Genomic DNA, 13584 nt, shown 5'->3' on the forward strand with positions numbered 1-13584 from the left:
TGTCTTGCATATATGATGTTGTTGGCACGTGAGAGAGGAAGAAGTTTTCAGCAAGTGACTCCATAATTCCAAAGGGACAGAAATTCCGCTACTAGATAAATGTCCTGACAGCCTATCTGCAAATTTAAGAGCTTGCCCAAACTTTTCTTTGGGTTCTGCAGAACATGAGCAATATTATGAGGAAGGTCTTAAATTCAGTGTAATGTGCAAGTGCCTTTCACAGAAGATAACCATCTTTGGGGTCCAGGTTGTCAGTGCAGACTGATCTGACGCTACTGTATTCATGCTTGCATGTTTTCCAGCTGACATGGACTTCTTTTCATTTCAGAAATGGAAAATCCTGAAGTGGCTGTGAGCAGCTGCAGTGGTCACGATGATGCAAATCTTTGCAGCTACAAACGACACCTGTCAGTATCACAGGAGGGCCTTTTGGAAGACCAGCTTAGAAGGAAGTTAAAATTCTTCTTCATGAACCCATGTGAGAAATTCTGGGCCCGGGGCAGGAAACCTTGGAAACTTGGGATTCAGCTACTCAAAATAGCAATGGTTACTATTCAGGTAAGTAACTAGGGAAGCAGGGACTCTTCTTAGCCCATGGGAATTCAAATAAGGAGTGCAGGTGACAAATGCTGTTCTTGGTATGGTGCAGAGACAGGGAGAGGACAGACTGCAAAACTATCTTTCTTACATATATGTGTGTAGCTTAGATCTCAGATGGCATAATTTTCTCCTAAAACCATTGACTGAAAGATAGCTTTCCTAAGAGTGGAGGTGAAAGGAACCATGTTTAAGGGCTCTACTTTACTTTTTACTTTACTTTTTTTTTTTTCTTTCCCTTCCTGCCCCCACCCAAGGATGGCATCCTTACACATCTGTTCCCCCCAATACCTTCTTCACTCTTAGTGTGTTTGTGTCTGAGGGAAGGAACAGTCGCTTGTGTTTCAGTATCACAGTGATAAGAACTGAAATTGGTAGCTTTTTCATGATGTTTGCTTATGCCTTGTGTATGGTATATAAACTGTTGTATTGAAAAAAACAGAAATTTTACCCCACTTTTCCTCTCACCCAGCCTTGCACCACAGATTTCATGTAACACATTTATCTGCTGCTGAAACACAACTGTTTGTCTCAAAGTTTTGTGGTTAAGGAGGAGGAAGGTCTTTCATAAAATCTTTCTAACACCTCAGATGATGATCCTTCAGCGTTGCCTGCATGTGATTTACTTTTATGGTGGTGTCAGTGCTATGACAATACAAGTACGGAGAAGAATGTTTTCCACAGTTGCATGAATGATGGGACAAACTGCAGGAATAATAATTCTTTTGCTATACATCTGGCAGTATGTTTGTATCCCTTACTTACTGCTTTAGTTTGAAATGTATCACCATCCTCTGATTGTCATCTGTCCCATTTTGCAATTAAAAATAAAATTTGATGGTGGAAGAACCTAAATAAGAAAGAAGCTAATGCTGATTTAGCCTTTTCAAAGAAAATCTGCCAGTAGGTAATTCAATCTTAGCACTGTTGATTTGCTGGTGTATTCCTGTGTGCCTAGCACACTGAGCTTGCCCACAGAGCATTTTAGTATCTCTGTAACTGAGTTATCCTTATCAAAACCTACATATCCAGTTTGTATTGTGGTCATAAAATCAACCTGTAGACTACTGGTTCAGACTTATCTCTGATGAGTTTCTTCACAATACTCCTGACACTAGATTTGAAACAATAGTTGCTAAAGAGAATTGCGAGCTCCCACAAACAATACATCACATTCTTCTAGAAACGTTTTCCAGCCTGGATAGTAGCTAGCAGGGTTTTATGCTAACTTTTCATGAACAATTACAATATATTTTTTAACAGCTTCAGAGGTTATCCTGTTACAAGCACAGTTTTGATCAGTTATTCTCAAAGCACCTTTCACCCAAACCTGAGGGAGGGATGTTTGTTTTTCTGAGTTGTCCTCAATTTGCCTTTTCTGCCCTGGAGTAAGGACTTCAAAGTGGGGTCTGGTTAAGTCCTGTCCTGCCTTTTTGGCTGACGTACACTGATATTCCCCAAGGCAAGTCATATTAATGTCAGGCTGAACTAACAAAGCATGTGTAACAGTATATGGGTAGCTTGAATTTGAGATGGTATCCTTTTCTTTGTAAAAATGCGAGTCCTTGGCCACGATGCTGGTAAACATGTTGAAGGAACATTCTTGAAACTCATTTTTTCCTGAAGACAAACTTTCTTTTGACCAGCTGTGAAATGGAGTAGCCTGCGTGTAACTGCTGTGTCTACCAGCGTGACGAAAGAGTGGCTGTTTGTAGGACAGGATTCGTATGTTAATCCAGAAGCCAACTTTGTCTTTGAACAGGAAATATAAATGTCTTTTTCAGCTGGTGATTTTTGGATTGAGCAATCAAATGGTGGTTGCCTTCAAAGAAGAGAACACTGTTGCATTCAAACATCTCTTCTTGAAAGGATACATGGACAGAATGGATGATACCTATGCTGTATACACACAAACAGATGTCTATGACCAGATATTCTTTGCAATAAACCAGGTAAGGATTGTTGCTGCAATGTATACAATATATGTGCTCTTTACCGGGGTGCCTTTTCTTCTTCTACCTTCCCTGATGGTGTCTGAAATTGAACTTCTGTGCCAGTTGCTTAAGACTAGAGTGTCGACTCCTTTAGGTTTTCGGTGATTGCCAGAACATTGTACTTGTGGCGACACCCTTAAAGCTAATCAGTATACTAATTCTGCACTAAATGTAGTCCTTGGATTTGAGCCAGAGTTCTTTGCAAGTAACAAATTAGGCTTTCTAGTAAGGATTGTGAAGAGAAAAAAATAATAAGCCAAAAGTATTTTAGATGCAAATCCTGCACCCACTGTTTTTGTCAAATACCTTAAAGTATTTGAGGACTCAGCTGTAGTGTGGTGTAGGTTTCTGAGTTCTTTAGGTGACCTTTTAAATAAAAAAGATGGGTTATGGCACAGATCCAAACACTTCTGGGTTTGTGGGTTTTTTGTTTTTTTTTCCTCCGAGACTAACAGTTTTGGTGCCGTCTAAGTTGGTTTGTCTGTTCTCAACTTTAGTACTTACAGCTGCCCAACATCTCTGTTGGAAACCATGCTTATGAGAAGAAGGGAGCAGAAGAGACAGCTCTGGCCGTGTGTCAGCAGTTCTACAAGCGAGGAACTATCTGTCCTGGAAACGACACCTTTGATATAGACCCAGAGATTGTGACTGGTGATGAACCTAATCTATTGTATCAGTTCTTTGGGAGGAGGGACCCTACATTTATGATAAATTCTTAAAAAAACCCCACAGTACCGTATAGTCCTGTCACGTGATCTGTATTGAACTTACTACCAGCCAAAACTGGTGAGAAAACTACTGTGTAACTAACCTCTAGCCCTCACCTCCAAGGTAACAGTCTTTTATGTCTACTGCCACAAAACAAGTGATGAGCCGTTAGCACTGATGGCCATTTAATACAAGTATTTTGGGCTAATCTCAGGAGCCTTCCCTGTGAATTCATGATGAATAACGTGGCTGGTGTTCAGGGAAGCCAATGTATTTGTCAACTAGCTTCCCAAATAACTCCTCACTTAAGCGTGCTATCTTGTCTGGTATAGTCAACAGCTCTTTACAGCCTCGGGAGTGGGAAAGGCAGATTACAGTTGAAGAGCGTGATAACCCATGACATATTGTTGTGAGTATTTATCCATTGCAGACTGCTTGTACATTGAGCCAATGGTGCCGTTAGACAACACAACAGTGGGAAAGCACAATTTGAATTTCACTCTGGATTTCCACAGGTGAGGGGGAATCAGCACCTCCTGTATTGGGGTATTCATGTATTTTCCCTGTGAAAAGCTAATACGAAGCTCTATTGCAGACTGGTGACGGTGCAGCTCATGTTCAATCTGAAGGCAATCAACCTCCAGACTGTTCGTCACCACGAGCTCCCTGACTGTTACGATTTCACTCTGACGGTACGTGGAAGCCTGCCACATGTCTTTCTGTTCAAAACGAGAAATTGTTCTTGCTGGTTTACCGTACACAGTCAGTGCAGATGTTTTCTGAAGAGTGTTGGGCACCGCTGACTGGTCCCCAGTGGTGTCTGGATTACTCTGTCATAGCTTCGTGTACCCTGTAAATAACCGCCAGGTGTGACTGTGGGAGGTTAAGCTATGAGTGCTCGTGACGTGGTCCTGAAGCACTTGCTTGGCTTACAGCCTTTTGTGCTCTAATGCATCTGAAGTATAACAAAAACGTAAACGTTTTTAGAGAGATGCTTCTAGGAAAGGTTGTTTTCAGATCATAGAGGAATGAGCCTGTAGTTTAAAAGAATTTCACCTAGTATCTAGTTGATCAAACAATTTGTGGCAAATACGTGGTTCACCGGATTTGTCTTTCACTTTGACAGCATTTATTTGAATAAACTGGAATTACCTTAAGCTTACACAACTTCCGTAACTTCTCCCCTAGGAGAATTATTCTGAATCATTATGCAAGCTTAGCAATACAGTGTGCTACATCTGTAATAGTTTAACTTTAAAAAGACATGCACTTTTTTTTTTTTTTTGTTAATACAGATAGTGTTTGATAATAAAGCACATAGTGGAAGAATTAAAATAAGTCTAGACAACGACATAGCAATCAGGGAATGTAAAGACTGGCATGTTTCTGGATCAAGTAAGTGACATAAATGTGTTCAAATTTTCATGCTAAAATTTTGCCACACTAGCACAATGTTTGTTAACCTTTTTATTAAAAGATGAGGCACTATTGACATGCATTCTCAAGTTGGTGTGCTCTAAATCCTGATTTTCTAAGGAACTGTTGTTCTTCAGCCTCAGATCTGAAATCCTGGGAAGCCAGCCACACCATTACTTTCCTTAGCAGTTCTCAAACCTTGCTCCATTGATACAGTCAAACCAAAATTTTTCCACACCTCACTGTGCATCCTTCTAGCTTTGGCTACTGAACTTATGCTGCTCATTCCTTAAGGTAAAGCCGTGAACCGTTCTTCTAGCACCAGGCAACAGAAGGACACATGATAGTGGTGGAAAGTTGAAACTGATTCACTCTTATTTCAGGACTTAGCACCAGGAAAGATAAGGAAGCACTGTTGCTAAGGCTTGCTAGAGTGGAATGGCTGGAAACACTTCTTACTGCTGCTTAAATGTTGTTTGGCATGTATTTGGGTGTAACTGAGATGCACAGTATGGTTAAATTATCTTAAATAGTTACTCACAAGAGCACCCTCTGTTGGCAGCTATTGGGCCTGGTCAAAACATTGTCTGAGATCTTTTTTGATTAGAGAAAATAATCTCTTTGAAAGTCAGAAGCTTTCCAGGACTCTAAATTCCACTTACTTTTTAATTTTTTGCTGAAGTAAGCAATAGGATGAATCGGGTCCATTTTTCTACTTTGCCACTTTCCCCTTCGCTACGCCTACATTAGCAAATGAAGAGCTGGTAGTGAAAAAAGAGAAGGTTTTTTTTTAAAGATCCAGATTGGAATTAATTTTGGGGAATTTAATGAAATGCATCACAGAGTACAAAACACACCACTTACGCAAACGCATATTCCACTAAACACTCTTTATCAACTAGCTTTGCTAGCTGCTATGTTACAAATGCACACCAGATGGCATGCTACCTCTAACAGATTGCTAGTGCAGCAGTACAAGAAGGTTTTGATACCAGGCTTCTGTAATAATCCATTGATACCTACGTAGATTGCCTCTGTAACAGTTTTAAAAATCATCTCCTGGAGTACCCCGTATTATTTTCTGAAAGCCAAGGAAAAATGCAAAGGTAATGATTGCAATTGGATGATAACTAGTTGTTGCTGTTCTGGACTATGCTGCAAAACCAACTTAAATGGCAACAGTACATGTGTTAATGACTTTGGTATAAGCAAGAATTAGGTGGGCTTTTTCTGAGTAGTGCAGTTTGTGAAGTCAACTAGAACTTCAGTATCCCATTTTGGAGAATTGCTGCATCTTCTTGCAAATTTAGCATTAATTTGTTTCAATCTTTTTCTCAAACAACCACTCTTTTAGCATTAAAAATCTAATCTTTACACTATCTCATCTAGTTTCAGCTGCGTGATAGGTATAAAAACCAAAAAGAGGTCTAGTGGTAGATTTGGTGCAAAATTTGACCTTAGTTGATCAAGAATGTGAATTTTAGTAACGTAAGAGATGGAGAACTCGTGTCTAGCTCAATGTTGGTCTTAGCTAGCTGAGCAGCAGTGCAAATTATCTGCACTGCTCTAGGACAGAAAACCTATCTGATATAGTCAAATACTGGTCTGGAAGAGAAGATACGTACTGTAAAGTTCCTGGGATGTCTTTTTTTTTGACAAGTTCTGTCACTCCAAAGGCCATTCCAGTGCTTGTAAAATGGACAACTCCCACCTCTAATTCTGCAGGGCTGTAAGAAGCACTCGTGCTCTGGTATATTTTTGATGTGGTATCATCAACCTTCCTAAATTAACTGAAGTAGTATCTGTAGTGCAGATGCACTTGTGTCTCTTGTGAAAATATGTCAGATGATAAACTTTTGTGGGAAAAACACTAAGATTTTTCTTAATTCAGTTGTATAAACATAGTTAACATCAAAATTTGATTCTTTCTTCAATACTCCAGATGGTCAACAAGATGAAATGCATCTGATTATAAACATGTACATTTTTGTTCTTGCAGTACAGAAGAACACTCATTACATGATGATCTTCGATGCTTTTGTTATATTGACTTGTCTGGCCTCATTGATCCTTTGCACACGATCAGTGGTTAAAGGAATTCAGCTCCAAAGAGTGGGTATAACTCTTTCCTTAGAAAGTCTTCATGTCTTGTGTAAGTCTGATTAACTTTTTTCTTTCCTCCTTTCCCCTAGGAATTTGTAAGCTTTTTCCTATATTATTATAAGAAAGAAGTATCTTTCAGTGATCAAATGGAATTTGTCAACGGATGGTACATCCTGATTATGGTTAGCGATGTCTTAACTATTGTTGGATCAACTCTAAAGATGGAGATACAAGCCAAGGTAACCTTTTTAAAGTGTCAGGTGGAAGCAAAACTGATTGTTTCTGTCCCAGCTAGGTTTAAATCTCTTGGAGGACTTTAGGCTGGCTATACTTGATTCTGAGTGGCATGAAATTTTAAAACTCTATGTTCTCCTCTGGAATTATAACTGAGATGTGTTGTTCCCAGTTGCGAGACTTAAAAACTCCAAATATCACTAGATATTATGTTTCTAATTATCTTTGCTCCTTTGTGACTCCAAGGAATACAATGAACTTAATCTCTGAAAGTTAAGACAGTTGAATTCCTCTCTTCTCCATTTAGGACCACTTATATTTGCTTATTTGATGGATTTTTTTAAAGTTAGCATTTAACTTTCTGTTCCCCATTTAACAGTGCAGCTGTTAACTAGCACAGAGACTCACTCCTTAAATATCACTTTGCTACTTTCCCAGCTTCTGGTTTCCAGCATGTACATAAGTCAGCCACAGCCAGGTTCTAGGCCTTCAATTTCTAAAATAAACTTGATATGTTTTTAAAAGTTTTTTTTTTCTATATTATGTGCAGCCAGAATTAGGGAAGAAAAATTACTACAATATGCTATCCTGAAGCACTCTAATATTCAGATAATGTTGCTCTTCACCAAATCTGTAGCAGGCTTTGAATTGTGACATTGCAACACAACAGACTTTGGACAGTAGTGATGAAAGGATGGGTCTGAAATCCATCTGGTGACAGCTTGACTATCATAAACCCCCTGTACAAATTGCCCTATCTTACCTTAGGAACTAGAAACTCAGTTCTTAGGAGTAGAAAGAAGCTATGAGGAAGTTGGCTAACATAAGAGATAACTCCATCCTGCTTTGGGAGAAGCGAAGACAAGAACAAGATTGGAGTAAGATCTTGCATTTGGGATTCTGGTATCTTATATATAAAAATACATCTATTTACATATGTTTCTTTTCTAAGAGAGTATTTTACTAAAACTCTTCTCTACAGGTACATTTCACTTCATTTTTCAAGCCTGTGGACCATAATAGCAAGACCTTGTTCAGTGTTACTGTGTGAAAGTTAATGGCTGAATAACAAGTTCACATTAAAGTAGCCTAAATTTGTTTTTTGTCAAGCTGTAAATGAATTATGGTAATATAAAAGATTAGCCAACTCTTAGAGAAATAAAAACAGAAAATAGTGAAAACTTCTTATTCAAGTAAGCTGTCATGATCCATTTCAGAGTAGAGCTGCAGTTCAGGGCACAGGGTATATGCTAACTTGGATGAAAACAGGCCAGTATATATAGGTGGAAAAAAACAGTGAACTGCCAATAAAATATAAATGAAGTTCCGGTTAGAGTTAATTAGAAGCTAATTAGCCTTCTCCTTGATAGCTTTCTACACCTCACAGTTCCCAGCTACCTAACAAGATCCTCCTTAGTATTTATCTGAGCTCTGCTGAAAAGTCATGCTATTTTTTAAAAACTGATTTGCCTGCATACTAGAAGAACCTTCTTTGCTCTGCGGTTCTAAAGTCACATCTACACTGTCCATTGGGATGCAGTGGAGAGATTCCCAAGCTGCTCTGGGGAATCTGTCGGTGCAGATTCCAGAAGCAGTTGCTGCAGGTCTGGAAGCAGCATAAAAATGCTTGCAGTGCCACTCTGCAGGTCTTAGTGAGCCAGGTACAGAGGGGGTGTCTCTGGACCTGCGGTGCAGCCGCGCTCTTGGCCTTGCAAATGAAGCCTGTCTTGTCAGAATCTCTTTTACAAACAGCCGTACGTAAAGGCATGTGAAATGAGTTACACTTGAAAGTGCCCTTGCTCTTTGGTGGGACTTCTGCTCTCTAATGCATATTGCACCAAACTAATTTTTAATGGGAGAGATTGTCAAGGAAAACAATGTTTCTTGACAGATCTTTGTAGTAATGAGAATTGCAATTTAGAACCTGTCGGTTGTTATAGTACTTGATTTTTTTCTTTCTTTCTTCTTTTTTTTAGAGTCTGACAAGTTACGATGTCTGTAGCATACTCCTAGGAACATCCACTATGCTTGTGTGGCTTGGAGTTATTCGCTACCTAGGTTTCTTTCAGAAGTATAATGTAAGGATCTCCTGGGATCTTCGTGCTGTTGGTATTTATTCTGTTTGTTGCTATAAGAGGACTGGAAGAAATGCCTGGTTGAATTCTAACTGTTTGCATTGCTTTGTGCAGCTTCTCATCCTAACACTGCGAGCAGCATTACCCAACGTAATGAGGTTCTGCTGTTGTGCTGCTATGATCTACCTGGGCTATTGTTTCTGTGGATGGATTGTACTGGGACCATACCATGTGAAGGTGATATACTTAACATGAAAAAAGACAACTTGAATAACAGAATAGATTCCAAACAAATGAGAGATTACTACTGTTGTCTTCTAAGTTTCCATGTCAAGGCTTCCCTTAATATAAAAATAGTGCATCTTCAACATGATGCTGCTCTGTTTGAGGAGTCTGACTTCCATGACTCAATCAGCCTTTCCTCGAGTTATGAAAGCTCCGAGTCAGAAGTGGAAGCTGCCGTGACTCCCAATCACATGCTGGTATTTTGAGAAATAATTTTCATCTTGCAGAGCACCAGTGTCAGACCAAACCTTTGGACACTTTATCCTTATCCCTTCTAAAAGTGAAATTGGCTTATCTGAATTGAATGTGTATGTGTACAGGAGGCGACAAACTTTGCTCATTCCTCAAATGTTTTACTGTTTGCACCTTGTCATACCCTGGGTGTACAAAGAGATTTGAGGCAGCCAGGTATCAGCTGTGTATCTTCTTCTGTTGTGTAAAGTCTTTGGATCCAAATAAAGCAGCGATGGATGTCCTTGTCTTCTTCCCTCCTCTCTAGTTTCGCTCTCTGAACGTGGTTTCTGAATGCCTTTTTTCATTGATCAATGGAGATGACATGTTTGCCACCTTTGCAAAAATGCAGCAGAAAAGTTACTTGGTTTGGTTATTCAGTAGGATCTACCTCTACTCCTTCATCAGTCTGTTCATCTATATGGTGCTGAGTCTCTTCATTGCACTCATTACAGATACATATGAAACTGTCAAGGTAAGCATGGACTCTTACTCTTCCTTTGGAATAAAAATGCAAGATTGGTGCTATCGAGACTCTCATCTCCCTCGGTATTTTGACTTGCAGTGCATGCCAATTTAAAGAATAAATATAATGGCTACTTTTGAGGGTGTAGAGTGATGACGAGAGATTTTTAATCCCTCCCTACTTTAGGTTTCTTACAAGCCTGTCTGATTTCCTGCTCCAATGGAAGCTAAATATCTACTAAAAAGCAGTAATTTCATGTTCGGTTCTGTGAATTTTCTAGTTTCAGACTTCACCAATGTCTGAAAAGTGGTCTGGGGAGGATTTGGGTCATTGTATGTTTTAGCCTTGTTAAATGTTTAACTAAATATCAATTTTTAGCACTACCAGCAAGATGGCTTTCCAGAGACAGAACTTCAGAGATTTATATCACAGTGCAAAGACTTACCAAACTCTGGCAGGTACAGGTTAGAGGAGGAGAGTTCTGCATCTCTCTTCTGTTGTTGTAACGGTATGTACGTACATTAAAATTATACATTAATATATGTTATATACATATGTTATATATACATATATGTTAATATATATATTATATACATATGCAAAAGCAACACACCACGAAGTGTTCCTGGTATAATGTTTATGAAGAGTACTTAAATTTTTGTGGGTGGAGGGGAAAAAAACCCCACAAAAATCGCAAACTATTTCTAATGCTCTAGAATGGAGCACTTTAGTGAAATGTCTGCAGCCAACAAACTCCTTAGGAGAGGTGAGGGAACTTTTAAATTAAGAATCACTTAACACAGGAAAAATAGTACAGAAAGTTAGATAATATATACAGTAACTTGGGAACCCTGTATGTATAATGTGCAAGCATTAACATTTCCTGTACTCACTGCAATAGGCAGGACTTACAGAACTCCTTCAGTGTCTTCTTATCCACTTTTTAATGATACCTTGTGCAGTAAGGTGTCCTAACTTAAACGGTAACAGGCCTGAAACTTAGGGAGAAAATCAGCTTGACAAGGTTTTAAGACAGCATGCAGTTTAAGATACTATCACAGCACTTGGAAAAGCATTGCCTAACTTCCACTATGGAGAGCTTAATGCTTCAGTTATTTGAAGTTTTGTTTCTTCAGGAATACTGATTGCAGGATATGTGGTTTATATTTAACCTGGCTGGCAGCAACTCTGAGTCTTGCTTGCTGAAGGGTCCCTTGGTGGGGGAGCCTTAAAATATTTGCAGCTTGATTAAAAAGATCAAAGGTGTTTGCAGCTCCATGGTATTGGGCTTTTCTGGTGTGCTATATGGTTATATGCCAGATAGATAGAATATATTTATGAGGGGGAGGAGATGGGGGACATATTTCAGAGCAGGGAGACAACAGAGCCTGCAGTGAGCCAGTCCAGAGCCTTACTGGAGATGAAAGTGTGGGATGAAGCAGAGCAGGGCATCTTGCCCCTGGGTAAAGGGCAAGGACACGTTAATATTTCCTTTTCTGCACGCACACCTCAGTTTAACCGACAAGAAACCCAACGTGAGGCAGGACAGGGCGGGGATGTAATACTTTTCCCACGAACTGTGAGGCGGGGATCAGGACTCTAGAAGAGCATTCGAAAAGGAAAACTTGGTTACTCTCAAGCAACTTGTTTTTTAGGAGTGTTGGGCAGCCAGCAGCACGCTGGACTCGAACGGAGCTGTAGGCATTTAAGTGCCTTGTTTCAGAGCCTTGTTTTCTAAATGGATTACCTACTCTTTAATGATTTTATCCTGGTGCCAAATGTCTTGATCCACATGCCTGCCTCATACCATGCATGTTAGTGTTACAAACTGGTTTTTTTCCTGGAAATAGTGTGTTTCTTTCTGTAGAAGCTAGTCCAGGGACTGACTTTGCAGTTGCAGTACTGGACATCAGCTCTGTACTGTGGCCTTCTGGTTTTACTTTGAAACAAATGATCTGTAGGGATAAATAAGTATTTTGAGCGGGATGTTGCTTTATCAGTTCTATGGCTTCTGCTCCTTAAATAGTCATATGGTCCTACAGGACACACAAGGCTTCTCTTAATTCTTTCACATGTTCAAAATGTTTTATGGTAGTTCATAGCAGTTTCTTACCAGTGTATGTCAAATTAGTAATTAAATAGTTCAGATGCATTTTTAAGGCTCCTTGTACAATGAAAGTATTATTTTGATGCATGCACCTGACAACTTTTTCCCCTTCTCCTGTACAGGTTGTAATGAACATATTTAATGGATTGTGGGAGTGTATCATGGAGGCTTTAAAGCAGCACACATTGCAAGAACTGGACAGTGGAGCTGGTGGAAAACCTTATACCTAAAGCCTGAATTTGCTTTTCTCGAAAAACAGTGTAAGCCTGTGGCAGAAGCTTGTGATAAACTTAGTCTTTCTGATTAGGCACTCTCACTGCTAGTTCAGGGGGTTTGGGGGTTTGGTTTTTTATTAGCTTTGTCTATTTGTTTCCTCAGTTAAATTGTGCTACAATGCAAAGGGCATTAAAAAGCTGTCTGTGTTCAGAGACTTGGCTAGATTGTGTGAGTAGACTAGAAATGCAGTAACTTTCAACTATAAGTAGTAGTAGTGCTGGACAACTGCAACTTTGAACACCAGCCTAGCCCTCAGTACTGCAGGCATTATCTAGCTATGGCTGACCCGTCGCTGGATGAACGAAAGCTCACTCTAGAGCCCTCAGCATTTTTTGTTTATCTGTACTCATAGTAAAAATAAACTAAAACTATGAAATTTGGTGTAATTTGTTTCTGGAGACATTACAGTGAATTGATGCACAAGCCATTCAAATATGGCTGAGAGCATAAACCAAATATTTCTATAAACATAAGTACCACTTGACGTCAGAGGCAGTCTCTTCTCAGAGAGGCTGGGGATATGCCAGGCCAGAACTGAAGTTTGAGGGGTGAGCTGAGTGGAGAAACGTAGATGTTCTCTTATATCCAGCACTGGGTAGGATCAGTTACAGTCTTCAGCTTCGCAGTGTGCTGACCTTATGGTTTTAAAGGAAGAGTCAGACAAAAGCACTTTCAAAATATCTATTTTTTTATTTGAAATCTTCCTCTGGTACACAAGTCTGTAAACCTGAAGTCTAAACTAAGTTAAATACACAGAAGATACGTCTCTGAGAGTCATATATCTCCACACTTTAGAAACTGGATGTTTCCTACCAACCTAATAACCTGGTACTGTCAATGGCTGTCTGAAACATTAGATCGTACAAAAGTTCAGTTTTGACAACTTAGTTTATATGCTTTGTTGATTGTGACACCATTTAACGGATGCCTTATTTTCTATAGTCTATTCACTCTGGGAGCAGAATAGAAAACCAAAGGGAAGTGTATTTTAGATAACTTGCATTTGTGAGCAACATTCCTGTAGCCATGTGTGACAATGTATAATGCTGTGCACTAAGGTGGAGGACACTAAACATGTTCTGTCTGAATGTT

General features: G+C 39.4%; 1 protein-coding gene across 1 annotated transcript; it reads left to right on the forward strand.

Moving 5' to 3' along the window:
- The first annotated feature begins 315 nt into the window (after positions 1–315).
- On the forward strand, positions 316–13032 carry MCOLN3 (mucolipin TRP cation channel 3). The gene is made up of 13 exons (XM_050900835.1): positions 316–558; positions 2382–2549; positions 3089–3242; positions 3730–3814; positions 3895–3991; positions 4595–4694; positions 6715–6827; positions 6908–7057; positions 9029–9130; positions 9242–9364; positions 9912–10118; positions 10488–10617; positions 12339–13032. Exons 1-13 carry the CDS (start codon positions 331–333, stop codon positions 12356–12358), a joined length of 1677 nt encoding a protein of 558 aa, XP_050756792.1. The 5' UTR covers positions 316–330; the 3' UTR covers positions 12359–13032.
- The last annotated feature ends 552 nt before the right edge of the window (positions 13033–13584 follow it).

Source organism: Gymnogyps californianus, chromosome 8, assembly GCF_018139145.2.
Source record: "Gymnogyps californianus isolate 813 chromosome 8, ASM1813914v2, whole genome shotgun sequence".
NCBI lineage: Eukaryota > Metazoa > Chordata > Aves > Accipitriformes > Cathartidae > Gymnogyps > Gymnogyps californianus.